This window comes from Nicotiana tomentosiformis, chromosome 3 (assembly GCF_000390325.3).
Source record: "Nicotiana tomentosiformis chromosome 3, ASM39032v3, whole genome shotgun sequence".
Classification (NCBI taxonomy): Eukaryota; Viridiplantae; Streptophyta; class Magnoliopsida; order Solanales; family Solanaceae; genus Nicotiana; species Nicotiana tomentosiformis.
The window spans coordinates 133,986,085-134,007,405 of record NC_090814.1 but is presented as its reverse complement, the minus strand read 5'-3'; the positions used below and the strand labels follow the sequence as shown (position 1 = coordinate 134,007,405).

The 21,321-nt window shown below is 37.3% G+C and overlaps 2 protein-coding genes across 2 annotated transcripts; both read right to left on the bottom strand.

The window, feature by feature from the left end:
• Window positions 1–2,066: 2,066 nt before the first annotated feature.
• On the bottom strand, window positions 2,067–4,456 carry LOC138908530 (uncharacterized). The gene is made up of 5 exons (XM_070199206.1): window positions 4,280–4,456; window positions 3,608–3,991; window positions 3,053–3,538; window positions 2,844–2,966; window positions 2,067–2,618 (listed from the first exon to the last, which is right to left on the bottom strand). Exons 1-5 carry the CDS (start codon window positions 4,454–4,456, stop codon window positions 2,067–2,069), a joined length of 1,722 nt encoding a protein of 573 aa, XP_070055307.1.
• A 4,470-nt stretch (window positions 4,457–8,926) lies between these two features.
• Window positions 8,927–11,445, bottom strand: LOC104108388 (putative receptor-like protein kinase At1g80870). Its single transcript, XM_009617410.4, has one exon. It carries the CDS (start codon window positions 11,161–11,163, stop codon window positions 9,034–9,036), a length of 2,130 nt encoding a protein of 709 aa, XP_009615705.1. The 5' UTR covers window positions 11,164–11,445; the 3' UTR covers window positions 8,927–9,033.
• Between the last annotated feature and the right edge of the window lie 9,876 nt (window positions 11,446–21,321).

Genomic DNA, 21,321 nt, shown 5'->3' with positions numbered 1-21,321 from the left:
GTTTACTTGCTGTGAGATACAGAAGCGAGCCAATAATGCCTCTATACATAGTCTCATTTACAAGAGAACCAGGTTCATCTATATCCAGGCGAGTGGCAATGGAAATAGGTGTATCAATGATCTTTGAACTCTCCATCTCAAATCTCTTCAGAAGCTCTTTGATGTACTTTTGCTGACTTATCATTGTGCTCCTAGGAGTTTGCTTGACTTGTAGACCCAAGAAGAAATTCAATTCCCCCATCATGCTCATTTCAAACTCACTTCCCATGAGTCTTGCAAATTTCTCACACAAAGAGTCATTTGTTGCTCCGAAGATAATGTCATCAACATAGACTTGCACTATGAGCAAGTTCCTCTCCCGCTTCTTCAGAAATAAGGTGTTGTCAATTTTCCCTCTTGTCTAGAAGAAACTTGGACAACCTTTCATACCATGCACGAGGAGCCTGCTTCAGTCCATATAATGCCTTGTCAAGTTTAAACACGTGCTCAGGATGCTCATGGCACTCAAAACCAGGCGGTTGCTTGACGAAAAGTTCTTCTTTCAGAAAGCCATTCAGAAATGAACTTTTGACATCCATTTGAAATAATTTGAATTCCATATGATATGCAAAGGAAATAAGGATTCTGATGGCCTCCATTCGAGCAACTGGAGTATAAGTTTCATCATAGTCAATTCCTTCTTCTTGATTGTACCCTTGAGCTACTAACCTTGCCTTATTTCTTGTGGTGTTTCCAAACTCATCAAGTTTGTTTCTAAATACCCACCTTGTTCCTATGACAGTTCTGTTAGCAAGTCGAGGAACCAGGTGTCATACACTGTTCCTCTCAAATTGATGAAGCTCATCTTGCATAGCCGTAATCCAGTCAACATCTTTCAATGCTTCTTTGATATTTTTGGGCTCAATTTGAGAGAGAAATGCAGAGAAGGCAAGTGAGTTTCTAGACTTTGATATAGTTTGAATTCCTGAGTCAATAGGGGTGACCATATTTAGAAGAGGGTGTGAGCTTTTGTGCTTCCAGTTGGACACCTGAGTCTCATTATGAGAGGTTCCAGATTCTTCTTTATATGATCCATGTGTCATGTTCCTCACCTCAACAGCTGGAGTTCCATGTACATCATCCACAACTCTGTTTTATGCTTCAGTTATTGTGATTGAGGGACCAAGTTCCTCTATGTTAGCTGGAGATTCAGCTGTGCCATTGTCATTTGATTCCTTGACCTGACTCATCATATCGGCCTTTCCATTTTCCATGTCAATAACTTCACCAGGGACATTTGATAACTCTCAATCTTGATCAGCCTTATCATGTGCATCTTTTCCAAGAGGGTGTTGTGCTTCATCAAAGATCACATGTATGCTTTCCTCAACACATTGAGTTCTTTTGATGTATACCTTATAGGCTTTGCTATGTGATGCATATCCAAAATATATTCCTTCATCACTCTTGGCATCAAACTTTCCCAGAGCTTCCTTACCATTGTTGAGGATAAAGCATTTGCAATCAAATGTCCTCAAGTGTGTTAGCTTAGGTTTTCTCCCATTCAGCAGTTCATACGGGGTTTTGTTCAGGAGGGACCTGATCATGCACTTGTTCACTAAGTAGCATGCAGTGTTGACTGTCTCTGCCTAGAAACCTTTTGCAACACCACTATCAATCAACATTGTCCTACCCATGTCTTCAAGAGTTCTATTTTTTCTCTCCACGACACCATTTTGTTGAGGTGTTCTTTGAGCTGAAAAATTATGATTTATACTATTTTTAGCACAGAACTCGTCGAACTTTGCATTGTCGAATTTTGTACCATAATCAGATCTTATACTCACAACATTATGACTCATCTTTACTCGAATCTTTTTGACAAAGGCAACAAATACTGAAAATGTCTCATCTTTGGTTCTGAGGAACAAGGTCCATATGAACCTGGAGTAGTCATCCACAATGACGAAAATGTACTTTTTTCCTCCTCTACTTGGCACTCTCATAGGTCCACATAGATCCATATGGAGGAGATCAATTGGCCTTGAGGTGCTTACTTCCTTTTTGGATTTGAAGGAGGACTTGATCTACTTTCTTTTTGCACATGCATCACACACCTTGTGATCTTTGAAGCTTGACTTAGGCAATCCACTAACTAGGTCCTTCCTGACCAACTTGTTCAGATATGTAAAACTTGCATGGCCTAACCTTCTGTGCCATAGTTCAGCATCATCATCCACAACACTCAGACACGTGAGATCCCCATTATGTAGTGACTCAAAATCAACGACATAGATGTTCTTGTATCTTTTTGCCATCAGGATCACATCACCAGTCACAAAATTTGTGACTGTGCAGATTTTTGACACAAATTCCACCTTGTTGCCTTTTTCGCAGATCTGAGAGACACTCAGCAAACTATACTTCAGGCCATTCACGTAATACACCTTTTCGATTGAGTGAGTGAGAGACTTTCCAATTCTTCCTACTCCAAGATTGTATCCTTTTTTGCCATTTCCAAAGGATACACTCCCTCTTTGTAGGGCTTTGAGTGAAAGGAAATCATTAGTGCTTCCAGTCATATACTTCGAGCAGCCATTATCCATGTACCATCTTTGGATGCTTCCTTTCACTGCTCCCTGCACAAGAGAATCAATGATTAGACTTAGGAACCCAAACAAGTTTGGGTCCCTTGTAATGAGGAAATAGGTGAATCAAAGTTCTTTTTTTCCAAGCAGGCAATATGTGTTTGTCATATGAGGAAGCAGTTTTTTTTGCAATAGTTACTTTTTCAGCAAAAACTTTATTTTTCTGCTGGGACTGGAATCCGACTTCATATGTTTTCTTGAAATATCCAGTATTACCACAGTGAGTGCAGAGCCAGTTATCAGCAATAGTAACATACTTGTTGTGTGGTTTGTAAGGGGTTTTTTCTTTTTTGGAACCCGATTCCCTGCCTGTTCACTCTTCACTCTACCTAGATCTTCCTGAAGTTGTTTGTTTTTCTCAAGCTCAACACACAGACTAGATTTCACTGATTTTAGCTCATTTTCAAGGCTAAGGTGTGCCTCACTTTCAACTTCCTTTCCCTTTGAGTGTTCATAGGCCTACTTTCCCTTCTTAGTTTCTCAATTGTTTCCTTTAGGTCTACAACTACTACCAATAGGTCATCTCTCTCATGCTGTATATTTACAATTCTCTTAGTCAAAATATCCTTTCCCCTTTTTAAACTCTCAATGGTATCTCTTAGATTAACTGCAACCACCACTAGATCATCTCTCTCGTGTTCTATTTCTCCTAGTTCCGTGGTTAGCGTATTTTTATCATTAATGATACTGTGATAAGTTTCAATTAAAACATTAGCCAAAGTTATAAGCTTCTTTTGAGAATAGGATTTCAGATTTCTTTGAACATCCAGAAAGTTTACCTCATCTTCATCCTCATTTAATTTAGCCATTAGAGCAAATATGGAATCATATTCAGCTGCTTCACTTTCTACTGCCATCATGGAGTTGTCACCTTGATCATCATCATCTCCAGATTCGCCGGAGGAGTCTCCCTATGCAGCAAGAGCTTGTTTCACAATATTGTCAGCGACATCCTTTCTCTTGAACTTTTTGTTAGGAACCTGGTTCCTCTTGACTGCTTTGTCTGTGTTGTGTTTGTACTGATTTTGCTTAAGGAGGGGGCAATCCTTGATGAAATGTCCTGATTTCCCACACTTATGACATAGGTCATAGCCTCCTGGCTTGCTAGAGCTATCCCTTTTTGGAATACCTCTATTTCTGCGAACCATTTTCTGAAATCTCTTTGTTAGGTAAGCCATGTCGGCATTCTCACCACTTGAGTCATTTTTTTCTTTCTTGAGGACCAGGTTCTTCCCTATTTGGGGCTCTCTTCTCTCATTGTCCTTTTTCTTCTTCATTTCATATGTTTTTAGATTACCAATGAGTTCATCAATGGTCAGCTTCTGCAAATCCTTTGCCTCTGTGATGGCGTTTACCTTGCTTTCCTAGGAACCAGGTAATATACTAAGTATTTTCCTGACAAGTTTATTCCTGGGAATAATTTCTCCCAGTGAGTGAAGCTCATTGATGATAGAGGTGAAGCAAGTGTGCATGTCCTGAATGGACTCGTCGTCCTTCATTCTGAAGAGCTCATACGCAGTTGTCAACATGTCGATCTTCGACTGCTTGACTTGAGTTGTCTCTTCGTGTGCTATTTGAAGAGCTTCCCAGATCTCCTTAGCACTTTGACAAGCTGAGATGCGATTTTATTCATGTGGTCCGATGCCACAAACAAGAATCTTTTTTGCCCTGAAATGCTTCTCAATAGCCTTTCTGTTAGCATCATTGTACTGTTTTCTCATTTTTGGGACTGTAGCTGTTCCCTCATCAACAATTTTCATGGGAACAAAAGGCCCATCACAAATTACATTCCACAACTCTGAGTCCTCAGCCATGATGAAATCATGCATTCTTGTTTTTCACCAACCATAGTATTGGCCATTGAATCTAGGTGGTGTGTACGTTGATTGTCCTTCATCGAAGTTTGGTGGAGTATCTATGATGAAGATCCTTTCTAGGTGTTAACCTTTTAGAAAGAACCTGATCTGATACCAATTGATAGAAACTAAGGGTCCTCCAAACTATGTAGAGAACCAGATTTTCTATAAGTTCCCACAGAACGCATGCACACGGCAGTAAGTAAATGATATAATGGAATTTTATGTGGAAAACTCCCAACTCACAGGATTAAAAACTACGACCTACCCTTATAGGATTTCAACTTCACTATTGAGCAAACTTTAGATTACAACCTATTGTAACCTAGGAATTAACCTCTTAATCCCTCACTAACTTGTAACAACTCTATTACAAGCCACTTTGTAATAACTCTATTACAAAGACTTACAACTCGACTAACTCTAGCCAAGACACAAACACAAGACTTATAATTTTACAAAACTTTCCTATACAATACTTCTAACTAAGCTAAGTAAGAATTACAAGTAAAGTACTTTAACAAAGGTGCAACACAGCTAAGGACATGTAATGACTCAATACAGGAAACCGGCCCTTCGTTATGTTGTTGTTTGTTCTTGATGCCCCTGAGAATCACTTGCAAGATTGACACAGACTTGAGAGAATGCTTGATCGATTCTGAATGTGCAAGTGTTTTGTTTTGCCTTTGCTTGATGTTAATAATTCATTTGTGACATCACTTAAATGATGCAAGCAAGTTAGGTAAAGAGAATTCCCCATAAAGTTGATTACTGCACTGTTTTTGCACTGTTGCGTGTGCAGGAAACAACTTTACAACTGTGAGGAGTTGACTTGTACTGTCACCAAGGGAACTGATGGCCATTTGTTTCCTCTGTTATTCCTTTGACTCTGAAGAGTTGAACTACGTCCCCGACTTGAGACTTGCTGTTCTTTAAGTACTTGAGAATGTGTAACAGGTTCCTTATTAGGTTCTTATCATTAAGTTTGTTAGATCATCAAAACATAACAGGGATACATATAATCTATTAGTTAGTTATGACTTGGGAAGCAGTTAAAACTAGGGGTGGGCGTTCGGTACTTCGGTATTCGGTATATCAATTGTGCATAGTTTGGTACAGTTCAATATTTTCTTATTTGGTTCGGTACGATTTCAGTATCATACCAAAGTCTTTCAAATCTCCCAAGATTATGCCTAACGTCTCTCCTGCTAAGAATTCAACCTCTTTGTGCACATAAATGTATTTTCTCTTATGCTTTGATTTCATCAAGAGCTGCTTTGACTCAAAGGCAAACTTAGAAAAAGATATACAAAAGGGGAAAAAAACCGAAAATGCCTGTTGTCGTAAGTCTTTGAGCTTAAGAGAGGCCGCTAGGCGTTAAGGGATTAGGGAATTAGGGGGCTTGGGGTGTTGGGCTTAGGTTTATTGGGCTGAAAAATAGAAATAGAGATAGAGGTGGGGACTTGGACTCAAAAATTTCGGTATACCAAAATATTAAAAACTCAATACCGAATACCGTACTGAAATACTGAAATACCGCAATATGTACCGAAGTATACCGAAATATCGAAAAAATCGATACCGAAATACTAAATTAATTCGGTTCGGTTCGAAATTCGATTCTTCGGATTTTACGCCCACCCCTAATTAAAACCATTGGAAAAGAAAAGAGGTATAATATTCTATTCAAAGGGGATATCTTAGTTTCTAGTTAGGATTTAATGGTCCATTTTTTCTATTAGATAGTTTACGATTTTGGGTGCTAAATCAAAATTAAATTACAGTGCAAAGTTTAGTCCGTCTCTAGTCTATTACAAACTAAGCCTACCTACGAATCCAATCTATTATTCCCTCCATTCCAGTTTATACGACCCTATTTCTATAATTTTGTTCCAAAAAGAATAATCATACTATATTAAAAAGAATAATCATACTATATTCCAGATAAAAATACTATTAATAATATTTGATAGACATATTGTTCTATAAGCATGCTAAAATATAGTAGTACTAATTTATTGGCTAGCTTTTCGTCAGTGGTAATATAGCAAGATAACTTTGCAATCTTGGGTCACGTTATGATCCTAACAAATCATTTGCCAATATGGATGACATATCTAATAAGTTCGATATGGTGATGACTTTGGATACTCAGTGGTATTGCAACAAGTTAGAGGAGGCGCTTGTGGCAATGTGAGTTTAATGACGTCTGCTATAAAGATCAGAGAGCCTACATGGCTAAACACTTTTTTTATTTTTTTTATTTTTTATGTTCATGCAAATATTTTTTATAGCCTTCTTGCCACCTTGAAGGTGTTTTGACTTTTTGAAACAAGCTAATACATATCCGGATATCATAAGTCATCAAGAACTTTTCTTTATTTTTTTGTCACTCAAAAATTACTTTTTGATAATATTGATATAATATTTTAAAAAAATTATATTCATTGATATGGATAAATACGCAATGCGCGTGCCCAAACACTAATACATTAATATATTTAAACAATTAAGTTTAAACTTTTCATTTTTTGAAATTTGTGATCTTGCACGTATCTTAGTATTTGTGTGGCAAATTAACGGAGGGATTACCACACTCTCTCTAACCCAACTAAGTTAAGCGGGTCCCAGCTCATGAATAACTTAATTGTTGGGTGCCTAACATTGCTCTAATCTCCTATATTATGAGATTAGAGGAAAACAATATATCAGGAAAGGATCATGTATTATAATTAGGCAAATTATCAAAACATGTTGGAGATGAAAGGAATTTAAAAAGTATATATTATTTAGTAAATCGCAAAAGTCCTGCTAAGGATCACAGAATCTCGAGGAATCCTTTTACCATATTTGAAAAGACAATCTACCAACTTTTTGCTAATTCCATAGTTTGGATTATACAAGGGAACTCCAATGTGCGTAGCAATATCGCAAAAACAAATCTGCTGAAAAGATTTTAACTAACTAATTAATCAGATTTTTGTTTGAAAATATCTAACAATTGTTTATTTAAAGCCAGTGCACAATATATTTAAATGCCATTGACATTCTCTTCTGGAAGATGAAAAGATAACACACGTAAAGTCTAACATTGAAATTTCACTATCAACAATAAAAATATACTATCTAGCGAATATTGCTCTGGTAAGGCGTAATCGCCCTACGGATGGTCTAAAATATTTAAGTAATCAACAATATTTTTTGCAATTAATAATGCGCTAAGGATTGCGATTATGTTTAACCATTTTACGAATTGAGTCTTTCCCCAGTTCACACTCCTTGCTAATAATTTTTAAAGGAAAAATTATTGTATATATTTTTTAGTTCTAAGAAGTTAGGTAATCGAATTCTTTTAGAAGTTATTGCGCAGTAGCCCGAGAGAAATACTTGAACTGTGGACCGTCTGATCACTAACTAAGGGTGTGGTGAGACAGACGGATCCAGGATTTAAATTGAATAGGTTCAAAGTTCAAACTTGTACCAAACTCATTATACTATTAAAACTATGAGTCCAAATATGATATTTGGTAGAATTTTAATAATTTTTTATACATATATATCTATACTCATTAAAGTTATGAGTTTAGATGAACTCATAAACTTTAGGCGATATCCTTTTCTACGGTGGGTGGTAAGTGTATCTTCATTCTTAACCATAAGTCTTATATTTGAATTTTGAAAATTAAATTGCCTTTTTGAAATGCAAATATGTTTGAGCTCCAAAGCGGATAACACCCACTGAATAGGAAAAAAAATAGTGGTCCTGTCTGGTCCAAGCAAAACTGAATTATAGTTTACCAAACAGCTGAGGTTTTTATGAAGTGGACCAAACTATCATTATGAAGAAGGGAGAAAATATTTAAATTAAGTCAAAATAGAAGCTAATAATGTCTTCTACCTTTCTGTTTTCCCTCCATATACAACTTGAAGTTCTTATGAAGTGAAAAACTGCCTATATTGGTCAGATTTTTATGAAGTGGACCAAACTATAACTTCATAATAAAGGGAGAAGCATTTTGGTTTTTAAACCAAGTCAAAGTAGAAACTATCAATATCTCCTGTTTTCCCTCCATATACAACTCCCTCTCCTCCACTGAAAGACCTTTTCCTTTTCTTCTTTAGAAATAGAACATAATGAGGAGTCTTGTTTTTCTCTAGAGAAAATTGAAATTTTAAAATGTTACAAGTATCAAAACGCAGCTGGAAAAAAGGCGGTCCAGTGCACAAAGCATCCCGCATTCACGCAAGGTCCGAGGAAGGGTCGCAACCTAAGGGGTGTGATAGTACGAAATATCAGGAAAACCATCTATAGATAAAAAAGTTAGGACGGTCTATATGTTACCATTATGTTGCTAAGGACAAATAGGGGATTTCTTTTGAAGGACTAAAAATATGCCATTGTTAGTATTGGCAGTATGCAGTTATTAATCAACAGTAAGTCAGTTAAAAAAAATCACCTTATTTACATAAAAAAACAACTGATTCAGATTCTAAACATACACACTTGAGAACTTTTCTCAACATGAACAAGTAATTTTCAAAAAGGAAACCTATTCTGCACAACTCTTCTGTCGTCTCCTTGATCTACTGAAATTTCTCGAAGGCGGGGAGGGAGAGAATTCGAAAGGGAGAGATGGTAACTCCGTCTCACCTTTCAAAATCCTAACAATGTCACTAATGTCAGGCCGCAATTCGGGCATTTTCTGTAAGCAAGCAAGTGCTAAGTTAATGCAAAGACTTGCTTGCTCTTTGTTGTAGTCATCTCTTAGTCTCTCATCAACAAGTTCTAACACATTTCCAGCATTAGCTAACTGCTTACACCAGCTTAACAAATTTGCTTTCTCAAGTTTCATTGGTGAATTAAGAACATGTAAAGGCCTCCGACCTGAGACTATTACAAGGATAAGAACTCCAAAGCTGTATATATCAGCTTTTTCCATTAAGTAACCACACCCTCCATATTCTGGTGCAACATAGCATAATGTACCTCTCATGCTCGTCGTGCTGCTCAACTCTCGACTGAATAGATCACCACTCCACATATCACTACCAACTGAGCGCGAATTCTTTCTCCTCCAACCTTTCCTAAAACTGAATTCTGCATCCGGATCATCTGCATTCTGGTCCTGCATTCTGAAATTTCTCTTTCTCTTGAATCGAAAGCGTTTACCAATATCAAAATGTGGAATCTTGAACCGCTTTTTGCAGTAATGTTCTAACCTCTTGGCCTTCTTACTCTTCTTGCTTAGTTCATCAAGGTGCTCTTCTTTCCACCACTCTTTCATCTTCCTCGGCTTCTTGTTATGCGCTTTCCCCTTTATCTCCTTCTCGGACTCTTTCTTGGGAATCTCTAACTCTTGTTCATGTAATGTGGTTTCTTGGACTTCCTCAAATTTACTCATAGGTGCTGAAATATCCAAACTGGTTTTATGAGGAGAGCACTTTTTTTCTAAGTCCCATTCAGGATTAGTTGATGGGCAAATTTGGCTTCCAATCCATTCCATTACATAATCTTTGCTACATAATTCACCACTACCATCTTGTCTCCACCACCAATCTTTACCCCATTGTTTGACATTTCTTGCTTTATCATCTCCACTTAAAGCAGTACACAAGTCCAACTTTTTACTATGGTTAAAACTGCTAAGCTCCTCTTCATAACTAGCTACACCATTTTCAATAATTGAAACTTCCTTTCCTTTAACATTCCTAGATGTGGCATCATTTTCATTAAAGAAACTTAAATTATGGGTCACAGAATTCAAGCCAAAAGCTCTAATATTTTGGAAACTTTTACTACCTTTAGAAGAAGAAGAAGCTTGTAAAGCCATAGCAAAATCTACCTCATCTTGACTTTCCATAGGTGTCCCAATAGGTGTTGGAGTCTCAGTTCCTGTAGTTAATGCCCCTAAATTCCCAGAAAGATCTTGACTTTTCCACAGCTCTTGACTCTTGCCCAATTCTTGACTGAACAAATCAACACCAAATTCTTCCTCAAGTTTCAATCTTGACAACCCAAAATCAGAAAGCTTAGCTCTATACTCTGAATCAAGCAGCACATTGCTAGGCTTCACATCCCCATGAATCACTGGTGGGTCACAATCAATATGTAAAAATGCCAATGCTTTAGCAACATCAAGAATGACATCAAATCTTCTACTCCAATTCATGCACAAATTTGACTCAGAAAAAAGGGATTCTTGTAAACTTCTATTAGGCATATACTCATATACAACAAGTCTTTTACTTTTCTCTACACAATAACCAAGAAGGGAAACTATAAGAGGAGATTTTATCCCACCAAGAATTTGAAGCTCATTTTGGAACTCCCTTTCACTTTGGAATGAAGCAGAATCCAGTAACTTAACTGCTACCAATTTCCCATCTTCAAGAATTCCTCTGAATACAGTTCCGGATCCACCTTTTCCAATTGAAGTAGAATCACTAAAACCTTCAGTAGCTGATTTTAGCTCTTTGTAACTGAACCTGTGGAGCTTAACAAGAGGTGTATTTGAATCAAAGGGATTAGTACGAGAACGGTGTACTAAAGAATACCAAAGATAGTAAAGAAAATAAAGAATAGCAAAGAGGATTATAAGTGAAGCTAAGGTTGTAATAACGAGGAAAATTGTACTTGTCATATGTCTTGGATTTGAAGGAAGTGGCTGTCTTGAAGTCATTGTATTCTCTAGTTTAAGGTTCTAACTCACTTGGGGCAGAGAAGTTTCAGGAAAATGAAGGAGAAAGTTGAGGACTTTGCTAGGTTCAACTGGTTTTTGTTAAGTTCCCTATGATTTTGTATTTACTCTTTTTTTTTTTTAAGGGGGAGTGGTGGATCTTGCTTTACAGTTGGATAATCATTTGAGGATTAGTACAATGTTTTTAATGGATCTAATGGAATAGTACTTACTGCTAGTAGAATAATAAAGAGTCTTGAATTTTTGTTGTATAGTTCTGTAAGTAGTAGTACTATTTTAATGATGTAGATTTGAGTTGAAGTTGGAGAGATGATAATGATTAAAAAAACATAGGGGGAATTAGAGGAATACTGAGATAGTGGGGAGTTGGGGGACCCAAAAGGCCAGAAATGCTTTTGACTAAGGAAGAAGAATTTGCAGTATCTGAGGGAAAAGTGAACGTGGTGTTGGAGTACAGTGCCGAGTGCAGGTTTTGGACTTTTGTGATTTGTTTAATTTTGTTTGCAGGGAAATATGGCCTGCCTACCATCTTGATTCTAGGGAGAGTTATAAAATGATTCCTCCATAGGGGCTATTTAGTAAGTAGAAAATGAAATTATTATATCACTCTTAAGGGTCGGTTAAATGAGTGATTTCTCACGTGAGTCTTGGGATCGTTTTTTTCTACCAACAATATTCTTAGTGAAAATTTATCGTATCGGACTTGTTTAATACGGTTTATATATTATGTGTGATTTGCAAGGATAGGATAATTTTGTCCGTTTTTGAACTTACCTTGTTATTAAAGAGAAAAAGAAGTACTTCTAGAAATAGAGATTAGTAAGATAAGTGTTATAACATGTAAGGATGACCAGGAGATCCTACATATGAGACACTGCACGTTCAAAATCCCTGCATACTTTTTCGGTCGAGCTCATCGTGATTCCGTAGTTAATATAAGAGCTAGTAAACTCGAAAGATGAAGGATAAATCTATTTCAAAATTCCAATGGCATTGAGTAATCCCCTTTCAGGGGAATTATGGTCCATTAACCATACTATATTCTAGTTGCGAATCCTTACTCTAAAAATCACACCAAATGTGAATACTCGATAGTATTAGTTTCAAATATTTGTAAAAGAATCGTAATGACAAAAGTTGAGGCTTTAAAGGTAGAGCCTTTTGAAGTAACCTTTAAATCTAACTTTTGAAAAAGATAGAAGCCCTTCTCTTGTTTATTGTTTAAGATCTAGTCACTACAAGTTGCTTTCCCTCTTAAGAAAGCAAAATACGACTTAATCAGATTGAGACAAGAATTATAATGTAGCAAAGCACCTTTTCAAGATTTACAAGCATACAAAGTGATATTATTTCAACTTTCATTTCCTTTGGAGACGGATTTAATAAATAAATATCTACACATGATGTAAAAGGTTCTTTCTTGTATATACTATTACCTTTTAAACATAAAATTTTCTTTGCAGATCTTTCTGAAATTAGTTTGATGACTTTGTCCTTGGTGTTGTACAGTAGCTATGGCACCCACACTATCAAGTTTGAAATTCCAAATGTGCAGAGGAACTAGTTCTATATGAGTGTTTTCATTTATTCTCATTAGTTAGTCATAGTTGCACAACCACATAGGATATAAATACTGAAGTGAGTGATGAAAGGACGAATTACACCAATAGCCACTTTTAAGTTCGCTATTTAAAATATATTCACAATTTATAATGTATTTAAAGATTAGTCAATTCATCCAAACTTTAGGACTAAGTATCCTGAATTTGGAAATTCAAGACTTAGTGTCCTGAATTTTTGAGCTGTTAATTTGAAATTCAGGAATAAGTGTCCTGAATTTCTGAGCTACTAATTTAAAATTCAGGATATAAGATTCGAACTTCTGGACACAATTTTTGAATTTTAGGACACGATGTCTAGAAGTTTGAACTTTGAGATTTAAACTTTAGGACGTCGTGTCCTGATGTTTGAGCAAAATTGATTAATCTTTAAATATATTGTAAACTGTGAATATATTTTAAATAGCATGCTTAAAAGTGACTACATGGTGTTATTTCCACAAAGATGAAACTATTTCATAACTCGTAATAACCATTAAGGGGCCGTTTGGTACAATAGTGGAATATCCCAGATATTTCATAGGCTGGGATATCCCATAAGATTAGCTAATAACTCTCCCACCTTCTATATGGATTAACTAATTCTAACATTTTAATATAAAATTTATCCCACGATTAGTTAATTCCTATAACAAAACATGAAATAAATTTAGTCCTAATTTCTATACCAGGATATCAACTTTATGCCATGAAGCAAACGACCCTTATTGTTATTTCTAACTGTATCATAGTAGTCTTTCAAGTAACAAATTTTGTATTTTAACTTAAAATTTTGTTAATTTGTCAAAGTTTGCTCTGTATCTCTTGCAACTATTTTGTTTCTTCCATTGCTAAACTTGTTTAACCAAAAATAGATTTCTCGGTCAAAGAAAATATCTAGAAAAAATCGGGCTACTGATAACCAAGATTTACTTCACTTTCCCAACAATTTGAAAGAACAGATCAAGGAATGGAAATAATTGACAAAGAAAATACGAAATGAACTGATAATCACTCCCAAAATTACGATTTAGAACTTTGAGAGTAAAGCAAAGAATAACTGTATAAATTTCAATAATAATTGTTTCTTGCCATTACAAATGAGATTTCAGTCCTTATATAGGAGCATACAATTATAACGGTTCCCTTACTTAATTTGGGATTACTAATGATATTAATTACCTTGATTGTCCATTACCATGTACGATCATAATGGAAATATTTATGATTAAAGATTCCTTGTAACTGTACCGATTTCCCTTCCTTATTTATGACAGGTTTATGTATCTTCCCTTCTTCACAATCTTTATTCATTTCGTTCCTGTTTTTCCTTTCACAGCGGTCAGGTCTGATTTTTTCCTCAATGTAACCCCTTGGGTGTTTCTCTCGTTCCCTTTTCGCATTCTTTAACTCGTCTAATTAAGAACGCCACTTGTCGTTACATCGATGTTCCACAACCATGCCCCGCCAGCTTATTGATAGTCCACGTGTCATGCCTTTTCCACCAATATAGATAGTCCCTCAACTTTCTGAATATTCTCAACTGAATATTCGGGAAGTGGTAAGTTCTTATGGCGGGAATTCGTTGTCGTAGTTTCTCGAGTATCATTATGCTTCCTTTAGAATCGATGCGATGTATGTCACATTTATTTAATACCCATGCCACATGGCTTCTTATGATTAGTTCTGCAGTTTCTCAGCACTTTTTTAGGGTTTTTTCTGCGGCTGTGTCAGTCACGAAGTGACAGTTCCATTATGACACTTCATAATGACCAATTTTAACGACAGTTGTATCTCATTATAAATACTTTATCCTTTTTTATTTCTTAAAATCTTCTTCATTCTTCTCTATATCCACCATCTTAACCCTTCTTCGTATTTTTGTATTTTTTCTCTGTATTTTCTTTGTTAAACATGTCTTCTTCAACACTAGGCCCTCGCAAAGTTGTGATCTTCGACGAGCTTGCTCCTTCTACTGCCTCTACTAGGAGTAGGAGAGGTGGTAGACTCCGCAATCTTGGTTTGTTATCTACTCGTGGTTCTACTTCTCAAAGTAGTTTCGCCGGGCCATCTTCTTCTAGACCTAGAGCTCCTTTGACCCTTAGATCTTCTTCTAAAAATAGGGACCTGAATGAACCTATGCGTGAGTCTACGGTTTCTGATATTGTTCCTTAAAGAGTTTTCTTTTGTGTCAGATCGTGAGACCATGAAGAATCAAGTTTCTTCTATAGCATTATTTAGTTTGACGAGAATGTAGTTGGAAACCGGATTTTTCAGTTTTAATTCCTGGTGCCAATCAAAGAATCACCTCTTACCATACTGGCTTTTCTTTCGTTTATACCTACCCTTTCACTTTAGGGTTCTAGCCTCCCATTGATCCAGTGATTGTCGAGTTTTGTCGCTATTTTAATGTTTGCCTTGGACAAATTGGTCCCATCGTGTGGAGGGTTGTGGCATGCCTTCGCTATTTGTCGGATTTAGTTTCCGTTCCTTTTACCTTCTGTCAGTTACTTCATATTTACTCTCCTAAGTTTTTTCGTGAAAGGGTCTTTTCCCTCGTGGCTAGAAGTAAAAGGGTTTTAGTTAGCCCCGAGGATGACCGTGACCGTGGCTGGTACGCCCGCTTTATTGTTGCCCCCAGTAGTGCGTTAGTGGATGAAGAAAATATGCCTTTTCCAGAAAAATAGAACTTTGCACGTAAGTTTTTTTTGTTGCCTTGAATTCCTTCATGTAACCACATATTCATTTTTTCAGCAACCATGGAAGTCTTTGAAGAAATTTCTGACTTCCGTGCTTGGGTAGAAAAAATGTTGACTACTACTCCTATGGACAAAAGATCTTGGAAATTTCTTTCACAGAAATTTGGTTGAAAAGTGAAGACTCCGAGTACTCTTTATCTTTGCAATCTCTCTCCTCCTTTACATGTTTATACATAAATTTTTCGTCATTCCCCTCTTTTTTATTAGGTTTTGCTATTTGTGGCATTAACCCCGCATCTGTTCCATCAATCAGGCTTTCTGTAAGTTTTGCTCAAGAGCGGATTTTGAGTGCTTCTTCCTCCAATAGGATAACTGTCAAAGCCCGTGGGTCTGATGATGAAGAGTATGTAGAAGAAGGTTCTTTGGTGAGAACACCACGTGTGAGGAGACGCGTGGTTTCTGATGATGAAACCCCTGTCTCTTATGATTCCCCATCAAGTTCAATTCCTTTCAGACTCATTGATGAGCCAGAGAATGCCCCTTTAGAAATTTTCGATGAAGACGTTGATAACACAGCTAATCCCCCATCACGTCCTGTTGAAAGGTTATTCGCCCATGGCTTTGGGGGTGAAGAAGGCCTCGGGCCTGTTTCTGAAGAATTTCCACTTGCTTCCCTTACAGTTTTATCTACCGTTAACCCCCTGTGTCTTTTTCCGGTGTTACTCCAGTGGTTGCTCCCGTTGTTGCTTCTCATATAGAAGATGAGCCTTCTAGTAGTATGAGGGAAATGAAAAAGGTTGTGATTGAAGTCCTCGATGGTGGAAATTTATTGAGGAAGTCTAGACAAGCTAACGTGTGGTTGAAGCCATTATTAGGACCCGTGGAGAAGAAGAAGTTAGAGGGTCACAATTTCTTGACCTTAATGAATGACATTGTTCACTCTTCTCTTAAGGTATAAATTTACTTACATTCCCTTCCTTCCTTTACCTCATTCGTAACTCTCCCTCTTTTTTGTAGATTGATTTGATAGGCACGAAGCTTATGAAAAGGGTCTCTTGGACTGATCAGCAACTAATTGAATTGCGTACTGAGGTTGATAACTTGAGAGAACAATTTGAAGGTCTTCAGTTGGAAAAGGACGTTCTTGCAGAAGAGAAATAAGCTTTGGAACAACAAATGAGAATGGTATCCGCTGAGTTAGCGGTTCTAAAAGCTTCTTCTGGTCAAGTTGAGAAGGATAAGGATAGACTAGAATCCTTTTTTGCTGAACAACTTTCCAAGGCTGCCGAAGAGATAAGGGGTTTGAAAGAGCTCCTCAATCAAAAAGAGGTTTACGCGGGTGAATTGGTTCAAACGCTTACCCAAGCTCAGGAAGATCTCCACACCTCTACAGATAAAATTCAGTTCTTGGAAAGTTCTCTTGCTCCTTTGAAGATAACTTATGAAGCCTCGGAAGCAGAAAAAGAAGAGTTGAGAGCTGAAATTGATCAGTGGGAGAAGGACTATGAAGCCCTCGAGGATAAGTCATCACTGGATGTTAGCTTAGATCTTTTGAACACTCGCCTCGAGACTTTAACTGAAGCCAGCCAGGAAGGTTCTGACATTAACGCTGAGATTGCTAAGGCCAGAGAAGCAATTGAACAAATTCATAAACGTTAAAGCTTTTTCACACCTGAAGATGAAGGTTCTAAGGGTAATGGAGATGGACTCGTTCCTGGTGAAGCTGATGTTCAACCCTTTTCTTGTTTGTTGGTTTTTGCTTGTGTCACGACCCAAACTGATGGGCCGTGACGAGTGCCCAAGTTCTACCTATCGAACACCCCTAAGCATTCATCTAAGATATAAACATGAAATAAGTGTAGGTCATGCATAAAGTCTGGAAATAAACTACTAATTCATATGAACAACCTACATGAGAAAACATGCCCAAAAGACATATATATATATATATATACGGTAGGGCTATATATATATATATATATGGAATACGGTAGGGCTAGCCGACAAGGCCACATACTATCTAACTATACATGACTATCTACAGACCTCTATTAGAGTGTACAAATATATAAAGGATGGGACTGGGCCCCGTCGTACCTATATATATATATATATATGTAAACACATCGTACCAAAACTCAAAGCAACACCGGATCAAATGGAGCACACCAACTCTCGCTGATCAAGGATCCTAAGAAGGGGAACTGTCAGCCTGTCTACCTGCACCTACGGGCATGAAATGCAGCGTCCCCAAGCAAAAAGGGACGTCAGTACGAATAATGTACTGAGTATGTAAAGCATGAAAATCAGTACATAAAAGACATAGATGAAACATGGGGGTAAAGAATTTCACCTGTGAGTCTAAATACTTTTTGAATCCTGAAACATTTATAATATCTTGCACATGCGTGTAAATATCGTATCATGCATAGGTATAGGTGTACATAACATTATCAAGCCTCTGAGGGCATCCCATCATATCATCTCGGCCACTATGGGCAAATCATCAACGTGTACCAGCTGATCAGGTGGTGGTAGGTATATAATGCCTTAACCTTTTCCCATATTCCATATACATATAATATATGCGTATATAACGCTTTCTGGTCATGGGTCAATGTACATGTATAAATGCATGAAATGCATAAGAAATATGTTAATAAGATTTCTCGAATATCATAAAATCAATATGCCTTTCGGACAAGCTTTATCAAATACGTATTTTTCTGAGACCCAAGAACAAAGGATATAATAATAATTCACATGGAAAATCAAGAATATAGGCACCCCTAGTATTTCTATGAATAGAGTCATTTATGAAAGTTGCGTATTTTGTTCGTTTCGCTTGTATCATTTGGATCATGCCAAAAAGAAAGAAGGGATAGTCTTAACATATCTCAAGTCGTCAATGAAACTCAACAACAAGCTTATGACAACTAGCGCGCCAACCCTATAGCAAAGAAATACGTGTACAATTTAGATGGCGGTAGTATATTACGTATCTCAAACGATAACTCGATTCTAAAATAAAGCGGGCAGCATTTCCCCTGATTTTACTGCTCCCTCAAGCCTACTATAGGCGAGATACAAACATAATACAATCAGCAACTCAAAGCAAACCTAATTACAATCCAGGACCTTCAATACAACAAAACCCCTAAATATACCATAATACACCCAATCAACAAATTATCAATTAGCCTGCAACTACAATGATGAGCGACCAACCTACTACCCTACCACATGTGATGTTTCTCCACGCCATTTTTATCCTTACAAATTCCATAAATCAGCAGCACAATAGACAGCCCAAAAGCAACACCAAACAGTCCACTACAAGTCAAATAACTCGAACTCACGGCTTCCGATCACCGTCCCGTGAGGTCTAACTATTAGGAAATGAATTTATCAACTTTTCTTGATATTTTAAAGCTTAAATACGGAAATTAAGAATTTTATTAACTATTAAATACATTCCAAAACTCAAACTACAAAGAAAAAGAGAGGCGATATAGTGATACTTACGTTGTAGGGATCGTTCTGATGTTATCGCTTCTCGATTTCGTACCCGGGATGTTAGTATTGTTTGAAGCTATTAGAGAGCTCAAGGACCATTCTTTTATGGTGCCTCTGGTCAGATTCTAAGTAAAATTAAGAGAGAGAGACGAGTTAAAACATATTTATCAAACCTTTGAAAAGTCAAAAGGTGCTAGCTTGGCACCCTCTCATTCGCCCATCTTCCGATGCTTATATCTTTTTATCCGGATGTCGTATGAATGAACGGTTAAGAGCGTTGGAAACTACATTCCAAGACATTTAATTTGGTATATAATATGTTTGAGAAAGACCTCATATAGCATATGAAATTTATTTCTCAAAAATCTCTATTATAGGGCAATTTCTTAGTCGGGTTTTCCGCAACTTTAATCCGATTTTCCCCAAACTTTATGTGTTTTATCCAAACATCATATATAGTCTTATTATGACTTTAAACTCATTTAAATCATGATTAACAAGTCTCATATTCATTAAACATCACCTTGGGGCGTACAGGGTGTAACAATCTTCCCCCCTTAGAAACATTCGTCCTCGAATGTTAAACTCCTAGAGATTTATAGAAATTTTGGCAGAGTCTCCTCTGTAATGGTACCACTACCAACCTGTTAGATAGAAAACCCAACAATACAAAGCCACACAGTTCCACAATCATCAATAACACCAATGGTCTTACACGATCAATAACAATAACTAACATAAGAATCAAGTACCATATACGTACCTAAGGCTGTGATGTATCAGTCCGATCCTCCTCCGGAAGCGGAAACAAGGGAGGATACCTAGACTTCATGTCTTCTTCAGCTTCCTAAGTCATCTCCTCCACATTATTGTTCCTCCAAAGTACTTTAACCGAAGATACGTCTTTAGTTCTCAATCTCCGAACTTGTCTATCTAGTATAGCAATGAGAGCTTCCTCATATGATATATGCTCTGTGACCTGAATATCGTCAACTGGAACGACTCTAGAAATATCTCCAATACACTTGCGGAGCATAGACATGGGGAAAACTGGATGTACTGACTCCAAGTTGGAAGGCAAGTATAACTCATATGCTACCTGGCCTACTCTGCGTATGATCTTATAAGGTCCCATGTACCGAGGGCTAAGCTTTCCTTTCTTACCGATCTCATAACGCCTTTCATCGGTGATGCTTTTAGGAATACCCAGTCATCTACCTGAAACTCCAAGCCTCGTCATCGATTATCTGCATATGACTTCTGACGACTCTGAGCTGCTAATAGACTTTCCCGTATAAGCTTAATCTTCTCAACTGCCTGTTGTACCAACTCTGGTCCTACTAACTTAGTTTCCCCAACCTCGAACCATCCGATAGGTGACCTACACTTTCGTTTGTAAAGAGCTTCGTATGGAGCCATCTGAATGCTGGAATGATAACTATTATTATATGCGAACTCAATAAGTGGAAGATGATCATCCCAGTTATCCTTGAAGTCCATCACACAAGACCGTAGCATATCCTCTAGTGTCTGAATAGTACGCTCAGCCTGACCGTCTGTTTGGGGATGAAATGTTGTACTAAGACTTATTTGAGTCCCCAATCCTTTTTGGAAGGACCTCCAGAAATTAGCTGTAAATTGAGCACCTCTATCTGAGATAACAGATATAGGGACACCATGAAGTCGTACTATCTCCTTAATATAAATCCTTGCATAATCCTCTGCTGAATACGTAGTTCCGACAGGCAGAAAATGGGCTGATTTTGTAAGTCTATCAATAATAACCCATATAGAATCGAACTTACGCTGGGTATGAGGTAAGCCTATGATGAAATCCATGTTAATCACTTCCCATTTCCAAGTCGGAATCTCTATAGCCTGCAATAATCCACCGGGTTTCTGATGCTCAATCTTAACCTGCTGACAATTTGGGCACTAAGCAACAAACTCTGCTATATCCTTCTTCATTCCGTCCCACCATTATATTCCCTTGATATCATGATACATCTTCGTCGCTCCTGGATGAATGGAATAACAAGAATGGTGAGCTTCTCCCATAACCTGCTGGCGCAACCCTGCTACATTAGGAATACATAATCGACCTCAATATCTGAGGACTCCATCTCCTGTAATCTCCAATGGTGTCTTCTCCTTTTGAGGGGTTGTATCTCTGTAGTGAGCTAGCACAGGATCTTCATATTGGCATTCCTTCACTTCAGTTACTAGAGAGGATGTTGCCGTGTCCTGAATAGTAACTCCGGTACCACCTGAATCTAATAATCGAACTCCAAGATTAGCTAGCTGATGAATCTCACAAGTTATCTCAC

What these genes read in the sequence shown, in the direction of transcription:
- LOC104108388 (XM_009617410.4), bottom strand. Translation starts at nt 11,163, where the DNA reads ATGACTTCAAGACAGCCACTTCCTTCAAATCCAAGACATATGACAAGT.
- LOC138908530 (XM_070199206.1), bottom strand. Translation starts at nt 4,456, where the DNA reads ATGCATGATTTCATCATGGCTGAGGACTCAGAGTTGTGGAATGTAATT. An exon ending in AAGCAGTCAAGAGGAACCAG is followed by an intron (nt 3,539 to 3,607) that starts GTTCCTAACAAA and finishes CTTGCTGCATAG; the next exon opens with GGAGACTCCTCCGGCGAATC. An exon ending in CTGGCTCTGCACTCACTGTG is followed by an intron (nt 2,619 to 2,843) that starts GTAATACTGGAT and finishes TCTCTTGTGCAG; the next exon opens with GGAGCAGTGAAAGGAAGCAT.